Below are 14,674 nucleotides of genomic sequence, written 5' to 3'. Positions count from 1 at the left end.
TCAAGCGAAATCCCCGTCCCTTATAAGCCGACACGTTGAGCGACGCATCCAGCACTTTCCTTCGCATTTCTCACATTATTAATATTACGAGTACTTTTTTTTTTTTTTTTTGAAGATGCCCGCTGGTGGGCACGTAGTCCGCTTAGCTCCTGACTTTTCATTAGCACCAGGACAACGCCTTTTCCACACGGAGAACAGGCAAGGTGCGACGGGGAAGCCGGGAAAAGTTTCATTAAAATTGTTGTAGCCGCTGAAGCTGCTTTGCTGGTCGAAAAGTTGCACTGTAATTTTCCACACACTTTTATTTTTTTTTCACCTTTTTTTCCCGTCGACTCGGACCTGGAGTAAAGTTTCTGCGCAGCATCGCCACGAGTGTCTAAAAATAGGCACTGAAATATATGGAGGCTCTTTCGGAAAAGTCGAGGTGGAAAAGCGGGGCGGGGGAAAACGAAGGCCGCTTAAACTTTTAAGGCAAGTTTATGCCTTGTTTCGGGCGCTATGACAATAAAACTTTTCGCTTTTTTTTCTGTGCCAACAGCCAACGCAACTTACCTGCGAGCTTAATGCTTTTATTTATATTTACGATGGACTGAGAGTTTTTATTGTGAAATATGCTCTACTCTGTAATGAAAAGTTTTGATTATGCTCAAATCCCCGCTCCAAAAAAAAGAAGGAAAGGAGCGGAATCCTCGGCTCTACTTAGTTACTTAATTTCCGCGCGACATCCCCAAGCACTTGGAGAGGTCTCAGCCTTGAAAAGGACCTTTCCCCGTCCCCCTTTCCTTCCTGCCGGGGAAAAAAAAAAACAAAAGGGGAACTCTGGAGGGGCCAAAGGTGCAGCCAAGACGTCGACTGTCAAATGACACAATGCCAGGGGAGTTCAGCCCCGTTGACAGTTCCCAGACGGCAGCCACTTAAGTACCAAAGAGTGCGCACCTTTGGCAATATTAATAGCCGGGCAAGGAGAAAGGGGTTTTGCAGGGGGAAGGCATCTGGAGGAAGGAGGAGGGACTGCAAGTGCAGCAGACAAGTGCAGGCTTCCTTACCTTAAAAAAAGGGTGGCCTAAACGACGAGGGGATGTCCTTCCTGCCACGGATATGAAGCAGCCAAAGCAGCAAAAGCAGCAAAAGCAGCAACCCCAAGAGCAGTCGAGCTTTTCATTAGCCTGCCAGTCAGCCAGTTGGTATTCCCCCCATCCCCCCTTCCCCTCCCTCTTCTCCTCCCCATTCATAAACCCATCCCTCACTGGTCTCCCCCATTTAATTTCCTGGCCAAACTCAATTTGAACTCTGACCTTAGCTGGATTTAGACTGCCGCCCGCCTTGGCATATTTTAGAAAACTGTCAAGCGTTGCAAATGGGTAAACAAGATGCTAACCGGCCGATGTAGGCCAAGAACAGGCGGAACGGAAAGTGACGGGAACTGTGACTGCGAAACGGTGACTGAAGCTGGACAATTGTCTAAAAGTACGAGGAAAAGTGAGTGGGGCAACTTTGGGCAGCACTTCACCTTAAGCAGAGCAGCTCGAGTGCAGAAGAGTGGATTTTTCGCTTTGAAGGTAAATCAAATTACAGCGGAGCAATATTGTCAATAAAGCAAACGAATTCCCTGGAAATAAAGGCTAAAGCGCCAACTCGAGTGGGAGCAACCCACTTGAAATAAATATTAATCTAATGCATTTTGTACAACACAAAACGAACATCAGTTCTTAAATAAAGCAATCAAAATTTATTGCTATCAGTTTAAATGTATTTCAATGAAGGTGAGAGCACATAAAACTAGAGAAAAATATTTCAGATATTTCATGTTTAATAAAAATATTGAGCTGCCATGATGGATGTGGAAATTCCTGAATCAATTAAGCAAAGTGTGCGCTTCAAAGAGCAAATACAAAATGAGTTAATTAAAAACAAAATGAAGCTAACAGCTTCAATAAATCAATTAAATTTCCGTTTCCTACATTTCGAAAGCTTTGCTAGCTCGTAAATGAAATGGAGTTTAGTTAAAGCGATTATTTAAAGTGTTATTGATTATATTAGGTTCGTTCCAGTAACTTTATAGCCTTCGGAAAGATCCTTTGTAAGTCGCTTGTATGAAGTGGCATTGCCACAATTTCCCCAAAGCTGATGTCGCACTTCGGAAATCACTGCGGTGAATGGTTGAGCCAACGCTGGCAGGATTCAAATGTCCCACGCCTTGTTGTATTCTTAATGGAGACAGGCCTCCCCAACTGACCTACCACCCTCCCCCTCCCCTCCCCTCCCTCCTTTAACCCCCCTTTTTCCCCCGGAGAAATGTCCATTCATGGACATCGTCCGCTTCATTCCATTCCGATCCGATCCGACTGGCTTTTGTTTTGCTGGCAGCTTTCGCACTGTGGCCACTGTCACAGCCAGGCCAAGACCCATTCATGTGGCCAGAGCCAGCACAGCCAGCAATCCCCACCCACTTCCCCACCCACTCACACCACCACCAACACCACCACCACTGCCAAAACCCATTCACATTGTCATTCTGCCGTGTTTGTTTATGGCTTACGCAGTGGCTCAAGTGTTTGGTTCTTGTGTTTGCGTTTTGTTTAGTTTTTGATTGGAAAACAATGCCAGCGCCAGAACGAGTGGGTGTCCTGTCCAGGATTTTCCAGGATAACTCCTCCGATGCCCAAACTCGATTTGGAATCGTTATCGTCACTGCCAGGCCCAGAATAAATTATTTAGCTAGTGTCGCGCAAATTGAATTATGTACCCGTAAGTCTAGGTCCACCGAGCATTACGGGAAAAGTGCGTATTGGCACTTCTGTGACCTCATTATCCCAAGGCACTCGAAGAAAAACTTATGGGTTACCAGAACAGTGTAAAAAATTCACCAACTCTGAGACCATTACTTTTTTAATTTTCATCCGATTTTGAAGTGGCATAGCTCGATGATTTTGCAATGACAAACAGTATCAATAACAAAGGAAGTACTAATCAGTTTAATCATATCAAATAATTACAGATGGGAATAATAATCCGCATCAATATTTTAGGAGTTGGTAAGCCAATGAAAAGATGCCATCTTTAGAGCTCTTAAATAAATATTTATAAGTTGTTTTCTCTGCACAAGAACGTCCTACCTTCCTCTGGAAACAGGCTTTTCTCCACCGCTTATTTGTTGCCATATAGATAATGGCGTATGCCTCCAGGCGCTGAAGCAATAAAGCAATAAAAGTATCCCCATGAACAAGGCAACAAATCGGCAAGGAGACCGCTCCCATTGCTGGTTGGGATGTCGAAGTGTATGGATGGTATACTCGTATATCTGCGGATCCGGATCTCAGAGTATTTGTTCAGTCGTAAAAAGAGGATGGGGGCGTGGAGCCACCTTAAAAGTTACCTTCCCCTTCGATAGACACAAAGCCTTCCGAACGATTTCTCCTGCAGGACTTTTGTCAACTCACCTGCTTAATGCAAAGCAACAAGGACAGACGATAAATTAAACATGAGGAATCTGCCGGCGTATTATTCTTGTTCGGCTCGAAATAAATTCAATTTGACATGGTGTGCATCCATTAGCAGAGTTCGTGGCTATATTTGGTCTACGCACACGACCCGAATTGACAGCCCGAGGTCATTTGGCGGAGTCACCTACTGGCATATTAATGCAGAAACTTCCATCCAAGATCCAGAGATTCAGATTCAGATTGAGATTGAGATGGAGATGGAGACGAAGAGAAACGACGTATGCGGGTTGGCTGCTCAGCTTGGCCGGCCTTTTCCCCTCATATAAATCTTATTTAATTGCAAACCAGCTGTCAATTTCCACTAAAGCCCTTTGCTGCCGGGGGGAAATCAGGCGGTGACAGAGCCTGACATTTATTCGCCAGCCAGCGTTAACCACAAAACTGAACCGAACCGAACCGAGGAGCATTTCGTTTCAGGGCGCAGACATTGTGGTCTGGATTAAGCTGTGAGCCGGATTTACTCGAGCTGAAAGATCTCGCCAGCTGGCTTCGTTAGCGATTCGCTGGCATTGGAAATTATTCCCGCAGCGTTTATTTGTCCCCACAGCCAAAGGTCAATTTAATTTGCCCTTTGGGTTTCCCAGGGGGCGGTTATTATTTCCCCTTTTCCCCTCTCGAAAATCCAAACAGTTGCATCTGGTTTTCCTCTCGACTTTTGCGACTTTCAGCGGATCTCCTATATCCAGGAATATTCGCATTTTCTGCGGCCCGACAGGTGTGGCTCGATGTTTGCTTTAGGTCTGCGGCGGGCAACAAGTGTTGGTGGCTGGCATTTCCCATTTCCCGCTTTTCCACCTGGCCATTTTGGTGTTTTCCGGCCATTGTTTGCTTTGGTTGCTGGCTTTCGAACAACCAAATATTGTGTGCGCAGAGTAAAAAATATTGAAGTAGCCTTTATGGAATTCTAACATGAATAAGCTCACATGAATGAGCTCTTAGGCATCAACGTATCATTTCATCATATTAAAACTCCTTCTTCCTTATACTAAAACCAATATAATTCCTATGTTTAATGCTTGTTTTAGCACCTAATTTTTCCAAGTGCCTCTCCTGAGCAGAAAGAATAATGTGCCAGCACACACGATGCAAAAATGATGGCGGCAGAAGCCAATGATTGATTGAAAAGTGTTTGCAGGTTGCTGGCGCGTGGGCGAAAAAATAATAATATCTTTCTCGATGTCTTCCAGCCAATTTGTTTGTGAATTAAAATAAACAAAAGCCCGCATAAATATTGCATAATTTCGGACCCCGAACCCAAGCCATTTCACTTATTAAATTGGTGGATGGGGGGAAGATGATTATGCGTAAATTTTGGGAGCGGCTAGATCGATGCGCTGGAAAAAGGTCAGCTTGCCGAGGTTTTTGGGAAGAAAGTGGAGTGTTTTCTTCGCTCTTTTTTAGCTGGCACTCTCTATAGGAGCAGGAGGAGTAGGACTCTATCCCAGCTGCCATCCTGACATCCTGCCATCCAGCCAGACCTCCCAGCTCCTGCTAAATTATGCATGCAGCCGTGTGAGAGTACAGCCTCATTATGCACGGCTGCTGCGAGTTGCCGGCCCGGAAGCCTTTAAGTAGGCAGCTCCCTCCCGCACCACTCAAACCCCTGAAACCCTCTAACCCTAAAACCCCCACCCCCTTGAATCCCCTGGTTGCCAATCCCCCTGACTTGGCCAAGAGCTCTCCGCTTTCTTTGCTACTTTTCCAGTGCTTTTCCACTTTTTTAATTTCAGTTTTTAGTTCTGCGATGCATGCGACATGCTGAAGTGATGCAGCCAGCACCTTAAAGTAGGCCCTGCTGATGCTGTCGGCTTAAATAAGCCATAATTTGCATTAGCATGACTATGCACTTGGCCACAGTGCCTACTAGAAATATACACACACCCAGACAAGCCAACTGCCTGCTCCAGTTTTCACTGGTCTTTGGTTTCTTTTTTTATTTCGTTTTTTTTTTGCGTTTGATTTCCATGACCTGTGACGCACATGGAATAGTTGCGGAGTCCCCATTCCAAAACCGGCGGCATATGTCATTCCTCCTCGGTCCTGCCAGCCAAATTTGTATCCTCGCAATTGTTCTTGGGTTCGTTCTTTTTGGGCTCGCCACCCAAATGCCCACTGCCACTGCCACTGCCACTTCCACTTCCATTCGATGTTTTCAAGGACACAGACGACTGCGTATCTGCGTAGTTCAGTATCCTAGGAGGTCACACTCGACGCTTTGGGAACTTGGGACTCACTCCAAGAACTTGATGAATGAGGGACAAGGTTCCCTTCAAAAATAACCTACTTGGGAACCAAGTTCTAAAGTGAAATATATTTAAATTTCAACCTCATTTCAATATAGTTATTATATGGGTTTCAAAACGATTTCTTTCGCTGTCGTTTGTAATTGGAATTACGTTTATTTGCATAGTAAAACGCCTACTTGTCTGTTACGAATGATTAACTCGTTGGCAGTATTTTTTTAGCCCACGATAAGTTCAGTTTGAGGGCCAATTTCATTTTCAGATCCGGTGGCTGGCATGCGTCATTTGCCTTTGGCGACGTGACGGTGAACCAATTAAAATGCTCAGGTTTTCAGTTCCAATTAAGCCGCGCAGATCAATATACAAATAAATAGTGTATAATTAAATTGCAATTTGCGTTGGCGAACCGAAAAGGCTATGCCTTAAATCTTTATCAATAGCAAAAATTGCCTGTAATACTGTTTTCAATCATTTTGCTTTTAATGCTCACGTATTTCGCATTTATATTTTCGTTCAAATTATATTTCAGCCTAAGCTCCTTTAATCATAAATTGTATTTCCCTCCAAATAAAACTCCCACACACATTACGCATTATTCAAATGTAAACAAGACCGAAAACAACATCTCGGTTTCCCCTTCCACGCATTTGTCTTCCTCCAGATATATAATATCTGAGAATCCGTCTAAGTATGGCCAATAAATAAACCGTTACTCATAGGCAAAGCAGGCCAATTACGTGAAGCTGCTAACACTTGGTTAATTTTCCGCTCACTTGGAGCTAAAACAATGTCGTAGGAGTCCTCATCCTTCGTCGTCTTTATCCTCTTTTCCCCCTGGTTTTTCCCACTGCTTTTCCCGCCAGCTCCACTCACGTATTCCGCAATTCATTCATAAATTCCGCGTCAGCTCACAACTCATTAGGCACGCGGAGGATACAACAAGGATACGACGAGGATGGAATACCTACCATACTATGCCACTACTTCCCGCACTTTCTTGCCTTCCTTGCCGCCTCCTGATTGCATTGCATCATCTTTTGTGGCTGAGTCCTCGGCTAGCGCCCTCTCTTTTCCTCCCTTTAGGGCAAATATATCATGGACAAAAAGTCCTTGACGCTTCATTGACTAAAAAATTCTAGCACACACACACACAAACACAAACACAAATACAAACACACAGGCTCTCGTGCGATTACTCAGCCACATTTATTTGCCGAAGAGTTTTACTGGTTTTTCTGTTTTTCTTTCGCTCTTCATTACGGATGACTAAGAGCTGACTGGCCAAATAGGATATACCACCAGATATATATAAACGGGTACGTATATATTGTGGCATGGTGGTCCCCAGTGTCTTATTATAGATTTTGGCCAAAAATCTCCGCCTTGGTGTGGTTCATTATTGCCCCACAGTTGATATTTATGCAGTGCTCTCAGCCATTTGGCCATGTTTATTCAGCAGCGGAAGAAGCAGCAACATGCCACAATCCTTTAGCCAGATTCAGATTCAGATTCATAGAGTGCCTCCGTCTATTTATACATGATATATGCTATGTGGGTTATAACTATGTCAGTCTCTCGGATCCCAGACGACCGTTCTTTCGCTTCTTTTGGTTCATTCTTTGGTTCTGTGACGTAAGAAGAAAGCAAAACTTTGGCTGGCTTTTGGGCTGCTGTCGTCAAACTGGCTGAACTGAATGAGCCACCATCACGCACACTACACTCTCACCCAGACAATTGGCCTGCTCAATGGCCGCGTCCTTAAACCCTAAACCCCCGCTACCACCCTCTCATCCTTTCTGCTCCCCCCCTCCCCCCTCTTGTTCAACACCCCTCGTCCTGAACTTACGCTAATGTAAATATTTCCCCCTCAGTTCCGCAGCTTCGTTGTTGTCGTGTGCCACAATTATATATGCAAGATGAGAGGGGGAGCTCGGTGGTTTCGTCTATATGCTGTAAAATTCCCCCACCAACTGACTGACTGACAAACTGACTGAATGACTAAATGACGGGATGCTGGCGATGATGTCATTGTTTATTGATTCATCTAGTGACTGGGCAACGGAACGCTGTCCACTTCCAGCACGTTTCTGTTTATTTTTGGCCAGTGCATTAAGTCAAAAGGCTAATTTGCCGGGCCGAAACGGTCTGGTCTGGTCTGGTCTGGGCCAACGAAACAGTGTCCACCTCATTAACAAATTCAGTGTGTGGGCGTGACCGTTATGGGCGTCATGGCTTCCAGTTCATTTGGCCGCCAGCGAAATGCAAAATGGGGGGCTTGCCTTCTAATTAGCCGAGGGTCAGGTTGTAGATTTTAAGGCCCAACTGCAGGATCATTCGGCCAAAAACAATGCGATGTGGCATTATGGGGATTGGGAGGGAGTGAGAGTGAGAGTGGCAGTGAAAATATTTTAGGCGCCTCCAGAAAATGTCAAAAGTGTGCCCTGCTGCCATTGGCATTGATGTCGGAAAAATTGCTTTGTAGGTCAAAGGCCAAGTTGCGTACGCACCAAGAGGGTCACCGAAAATAAAAACCTAAAATCTACATGTTTAAGCCAGAACTTTGGCGGACTGAGTCTATGGATTTGACGTACGCATGAGATACCATAAAAGGTTCCATTTTATACCATACAATCACAGGGGTTCAATGGCCAAGTGTTTGGCTATAGATAGAAGGGAACTTACTCTAATTAAATGGATAAATAGGTATTTATATAACTGAGTTTGTTTTTAGAATTTGTTCTTTAATCTAAATAGATTCAAACCCCTTTTAAAAGGAATAAAGTTCGATTGAAGCATATCTCTCATATTATTATAATCAATCAAAAATCTATGGTGTTTTTAAGAAACCAAATAAAGTGAGTTAAAGATCTCTAAGGAAACCAATCTGTCTGCGAAAAACCCTCGTAGCACAATTTGTCTGATCTGTCTATACTGCTGAAGTATCCTGGAAATCGGTCATTTGCATATCTATGCCCGATTCTTGAGCTCCACATTATTGAGCCGCCGCACAAGTGTCAAAGTGGATGGGGAACCGAGTCCCACAAGTTGCGACAGACAACCTGTCGCTGTGGTGAAATTTTCCATCCGCTCGGCTGCAGCCGCCCACGAACTTGACGCGGAAAATGGGATATATATTGAATAGGGAAAGGGAAAGGCGAGGGAGGAGGGGGAAAGGAAAAGGGACTGACAGACAGACAGGCTGATAGACGCATCTCCGATATCCATTTCCAACTAATTTGCGTAATATTTAACGGGAGCGGGGAGTGGAGTGAAGGAAGGAGAGGAAAGGGGAGGGGGAAGGAGGAAGGGGAAGGTCCGCCGTTCACACAAATCGATGATCTTCTCGCCGCCAAGTGGCCACTTGAGGACCGACTGGTCCTCAAATTACAAATTAAATCAACCGCCGCGGTATGAAAATGTTAGTAGTTCGAGTGCGAAGGAAAAACTAAAGGCGTGCGTACACACACACACACATACAACTCTACACACACTACACATACACACACTCGCTAACGCACTCGCACACGAAGGATATGGGCGTGGGAGCAAGGACTTGTCAAACGGAGGCGTCCTGTCCTGTCCTGTCGTGTCCTGTTTTTTCCTGTCCAGTTCGGTCGCTTTGGACCCCCGGGGTGTTGTTACTAAATTAGCTGGAAACCGGACCAGCAGGATCGTAAATTGTGAACGCGTTTTAATGATGTCAAGTTGTAAACGCAGCCGCAGGTTTCCCGGGAAAATGTGTGACGGGTTTTTCAACTTATTTTCGGCACAGGAGCAAACTCTTTTGGTAGTCAGAAGGGAACCGAAAACCGAAACGGGAGTTTGTGGTAAGCGCAGGATACCATATGAAAACCATAATTCACAAAGTTATTTCGTTTGAAAAACCAGAAAATATAAATACAGAAATAACATAAGATTTTATGCTTTCAAAATGGTAAATGTATTTTGAATTAGCACTAACTTAAGTTCGAAAATTATTTTATATAAATTTTGTGCATTTATTATAATTAAAGTATGGTGTTAAGGCATAATTTGTTTTCGATGGTGTTACTTTAATTTCCTTTTTATGAGTGTAAGTGATTAGAGTCCCTAGATAACAGACACATTATTCCTGGCTACCGTTTTCCTGTTGTTTTTGGCCACATGTGCGCGGCTCTCACGGCGCTGTCTTTATCCATATAATCGTTTTTCAGTGTAAACACTTAGGGGGACAATTGTAATTTTCCCAACTACCAGCGAAAGTGTGAAGTGAGAAGCGACGGGTGGCGGAGCGTTGACGTTTTCACGACTGACACTTGATGACGTTATGCGGAAATAAACAAACACACACACATACGCACGCAGAAATGTGGGAAAAGCGGAGCTGCTGGCAAGGAAAAACTGGCAGCAAGAAAATGCGAGAGGCAGAGGGAGAGGAAAAGCAGCGACAGCCATAACAATGAGGAAAATTGTGCAAACATGCGCATAAAATGAAAACTCATTGATTGTCTCATATTGAATTTTCGCTACATCTCTCAATCTGCAAAAACCTTGCCAAATCAGTTGTGCAAAGGTTGGAAAACCAAAGGAAAGAAAAGGAGAAAACGGAGAAAAGCGGGAAAGCCAGAAAGGTACAGACAATCAACTAATCCAATTTAATTTAATTGGCTAATCCAGGAAATCTCACCACTTTTGTTTCACGTATGCTTTATTCCCCAGCGAATATGAATGCCAATTACAAGTTAACGAAGTTAAAACAATAAGTTTGAAAGGAATGAGATCCAGGAACTATTTAAAAAGAGATAGATAAACGTATTTAAACAACATAAACAAAAAGTAATATTGAAGTTGATTTGTGCAAACACCAAAAATAAACCATCTGCAATTGATACTTTATTTCTGTTCACTTAACTCATTTCGATTTCGTTTTAATTGCAAATTTGTGGAGCTGACGTACTTTTGTTGTTTCAGCCAAATTAAACAGAATTTCAAATGGCCAGCAGAAATCTGAATTGTGAATAATTTCAACAAAAGATTGGGAAGTGGCCAAGCGGCACTCCGGCTCTTTTCCTCTTTTCCGCGTTGGCCATCAGCAATGAAATCGCATTTAGCTCACGGCCATAACAATGTCGCCATTAAACTTGAAAGTGTTAATTAAAAATTAAAATTGATTGTCCGCCAGGACCAGAGCAGAATAGAATAGAGCAGTCCAGGACAATCCTCGTCCTTCGATCCTGCTCTCCAACTTTCTCTAAGCGCATTCCGTATTCATGGCGACCATCAAAACTTGTTGTAAAGTAATTTAGCCAGCCAAGTGATTAACAACGGCACAAAATGGAGAAAAGCCAAGGACGAACTCGTCCTCGCAGCCTCTTTCCCCGTTTTACTCGTTTGAAGCTGCTTCCTTCGACTAATTTGCTAAATGCAATGGCCAAAAATAACGGCCTGAAAAGTTGGCCAAACTACCGAAAATAGCTGCAGAAACTTTTCCGTGTTGGCCATTGTTGACAAATGATTTAGTGACAATCTATTAAACGCCGGCTGATTGATGATTGATGAGTCCGACTGGCCGCCCACCCGGCAAGGCTCACCGGCTAAAAGGATTAAATTGCCAGCCGAACTGCACCACCCCGGGTCATGAAATATGCACGACTTGGCCAAGAATAACAAAAGTTGCCGTAATGAAACGGGCATACACTCGTATCCACCAAGCCAAACTCGTTTATATCCGCCGCAAAGAAATAAGGACGGAAATAGAGCGATTATGGCATGTCCTTCGGGACCTGGCCGACTTGCTTCATATTTTTTTTTTCTCTGTTTTTTTTCGGGCTTCGACCCGAAACAAAAGGCCCAAATGGAAAGGAGGTGTATATATGTATATCGGTGGGTCAAACGCGGTCTTAACTCGACTCGATTTGACTCCACTCGAATGGAATTAACACGCCATGAAAGTCGGAGATATTGGAAAGATATTGACCGACTATTGAAGGTAAGTACCGTGCTTTCCTGACCCACCAAACCACCAAACCAACCAACCAACACGCATTCGTAAATTAAGCATGACTGGGCAATTACGATACACTGGACTTTGGAAAATGATTTCCCTCTAATAAGATTCTATATCGTAGACCATTACGAACTTTTAATGAGTTTTAATAACTAAAGCGAAGGATCTGCTTTTAGAACTCGGAAGACCTTGGCTAAGAAAAAGCTATTTTAAGTGGGGAATTATATTTTTACCCTCGAACTAAGAACTTGTTCTATTTCTGAGTTCCCAAGTTGCAGGCCATTAAATTATTGGCAAACTTTGTGTGATATTTTTAAACGTTAATAATTCGAAAAGGGAGCTTTGGGCCTTCGTGCAGCCACTTGATTGGATCGAATTAAAGCCAGACAGACGGTCAAAGGTCGCAGGTGGAAGTCTGATTGGTTCCATCGATTGTCCACATGGCAACCCAATGAATATACTATACTATATATGTATATTAAATTGGATTTATCCGATAAACTCACCGATTTGTGGCACGTCGTACTGCCGTTGACCGCGGGCGGTGCGCAGCATCAGCTGGCTGGCGATGCTGTGGGAAACAGGTGGCTGCGCGGGGTAACCTCCACTTGGGGATCCACCCGCCGCTCCCGATCGCTTGTGGCTGGGATCCTTCTTGTCCTGCGCCTGCTGCTCCTCCGCCTCCTGCTGCTGCTTTGCCAATCCCTCGGCTGTTTGTTTGCCCGACGAGGTTCCCGTTCCGGATGCACTGCCTCCCAGTTCATTGTTGGATTTCTCCGCATCCTTTGCTCCCGATCGACTGACTGGCTTCAGATGCTTCGTGGCCGTGGCTTCTGAGTTTGCGGAGAGCGACAGTTTGCCATTCCTTTGGGGCTTGAAGTGCTGGGCGAAGATCTGCCGCTGCAACTGCTTCTCCGCCTCGGAATTGTGGGCCACTCCCTGGCCATTCCGCTTCCTGGCCCACTTCTGCTGCACCCTGATGTTATAACCTCCTGGGTTGTGGTTCTTATTCGAGTGCACCACTCCCTTCGCGGGGGCATCCCTTTGCTCCTGCTCGAAAAGCTGCTGCAGGGAGTCGGGAGCATTGAGCTCCAGCTGCTCCAGGGTGCGATACGGGTTCTCCGGCAGGGGATCCTCCTCCAGCCCGTGGTACTGGTACGCATCCAGTTCGCGGAGCAGCTCGTCCTCGCCCATGTGCGGCTCCTGCTCCTGTTCGAGTTCCGAGAAGTCGTCGAAGTCGCCGAACGAGTGCAGCGGCTCGTAGAGCGCCTCCTCCCGCTCCTCGCGCTCCGCCGGCTGCACCACCCGACCGTAGTACTTCACCGGCCGGTTCTCCAGCTCCCGCAGCTGCTCGTAGTCCTGCTCCAGGGTGAGCGGAGTGGGCGGCTGCTTCTGCACACTGCCGAAGATGTAACCCCGGGCAGCCTGCTGCAGGAGAGCTGGGTAATCTCCCACATCCAGCTCCTCGCTGGGCTGCATCTGAATCCGGCCGGCGATGAAGGGATGGCCGCGTTGGTTGCCTCCCGCCGGCGGTGGCTGCTCCGCCGTCTGCTTGGCCCTGGCCAGGAGCATCAGACGCTCCCGCTCCAGCTGGGCCATGTCCGCGATCTCCTTGTTCAGCCGCACGGTAGTGGCATCGAAGGCAGCCGCTGCAGCGGATCGATGGCCATTATGTGGCGACGAAGATCCACCGCCTGGCGGAGATCCTCCGGGATGCTGCAACTGCTGCTGATGCTGCTGCTGGTGCTGCTGATGCTGTTGCAGTTGCAGCTGCAGTTGCGAGCTGGACGGACCCATCGGCTGACCGGGAATCTTCGTCCCTTCGCCCAGGGACTTGTCGTTGTTGTTGTTGTTGTTGCTGTTGCCATTGCCGCTCAGGTGGAGGGCATAGAGTCCTCCCTGGATGAGCAGGACGCAGAAGAGCGTCTGGGCCAGCGAGCAGAACATTTTCCGTTTGTTGGTCTGTCGCAGCTTCTCGATTAGACGGCTTATCTTGGCGGCTTTTTCTCCTGCGGGGGGTTGGGCTAACCAGCGGGTAGAATCAGTTGATGTGGGTAGTGGTAGTGGTGCTAGTGGTGCTATAGGTGGTGGTGGTGTTTGAGGGGTGATAGAGTGTCAGGTGGTTTTTGGTCGGAAGGGCGGTCGAGGGAGAAAGTCCCGGCTCTGGGGGATTGTCCCTACAACCGATTGCTTCCTTCTGGGCGCTCGATGCTCTTGTGGGTCTTCAGGCCCCACGCCGCTGACCAACACTTTGCCGGCCTGAGCCTGGCATTGCACAACACTGGCCCACACCGGAGTTCCACCGAGTTGTTTCCCTGGCTTTTCGCGCTGGCTTCGTTTTGTTTTTCTTTTCTTTTTCTGGCCGCCTTTCAACGTGCTTTTCCCACCGCTGCTTCTTTGCCGCTTTTCTCGCTTTTCACGCTTTTCTCCGGCTTTCGTCGCCCTTTGTGTTGTTGTTGTTGTTGTTGCTGCCCCGCTGCCAAGTTTGTGTTTGCGTTAAGCTGTGAAGTTCTTCCAGCCTTAGACAAAATCAATAATCAATTGTCTACTCTGGCCGGGGAGTTTGGGCCTCACTGGGCAGCAGGATTGGAGATTGGAGTTGGTGTAGGTTTGGGTTTGGTTATGGGTTTGTATTGGAGTACACACGGCCGTTTGAACCTGGTTGGCCTCTGGCTTTATTTAGGGGTAGCTGCTAACAACTAGTTGCTGTCTTCCGTCGGCTTTCGGCTAGAACTTCCAGATCTTTGGGGGGGTTTTGATTTCGTTTGTATCCTTTGGGCCGTTTGCTTTGGCCAGTCACTCGTTTCGGATTTTCACAGGCTTAACAGTTAGTTTTTCCGCGGCACTTTGGTTTTCTTTCCGTTTTTTTTTTTTCGTTTTGAGCTGCTCACTTTTTATACTTTTTATATTCTCTTATTTTTTTTTGTTGAAAATGCAAAGAA

General features: G+C 46.0%; 1 protein-coding gene across 1 annotated transcript in view; it reads right to left on the bottom strand.

Moving 5' to 3' along the window:
- Nucleotides 1-14,674, bottom strand: part of LOC108087731 (putative uncharacterized protein DDB_G0271606) — a 34,557-nt gene extending 19,883 nt beyond the window's left edge. Inside the window, exon 1 of the mRNA XM_017185251.2 lies at nucleotides 12,239-14,674. Within this exon, the coding sequence (XP_017040740.1) occupies nucleotides 12,239-13,679 (1,441 nt within the window). The 5' untranslated portion in view covers nucleotides 13,680-14,674. The remainder of the gene's footprint in view (nucleotides 1-12,238) is intronic.

This window comes from Drosophila ficusphila, unplaced genomic scaffold (assembly GCF_018152265.1).
Source record: "Drosophila ficusphila isolate 14025-0441.05 unplaced genomic scaffold, ASM1815226v1 contig_414, whole genome shotgun sequence".
Taxonomy (NCBI): Eukaryota; Metazoa; Arthropoda; class Insecta; order Diptera; family Drosophilidae; genus Drosophila; species Drosophila ficusphila.
This window is presented reverse-complemented; position numbering and strand designations above follow the sequence as displayed.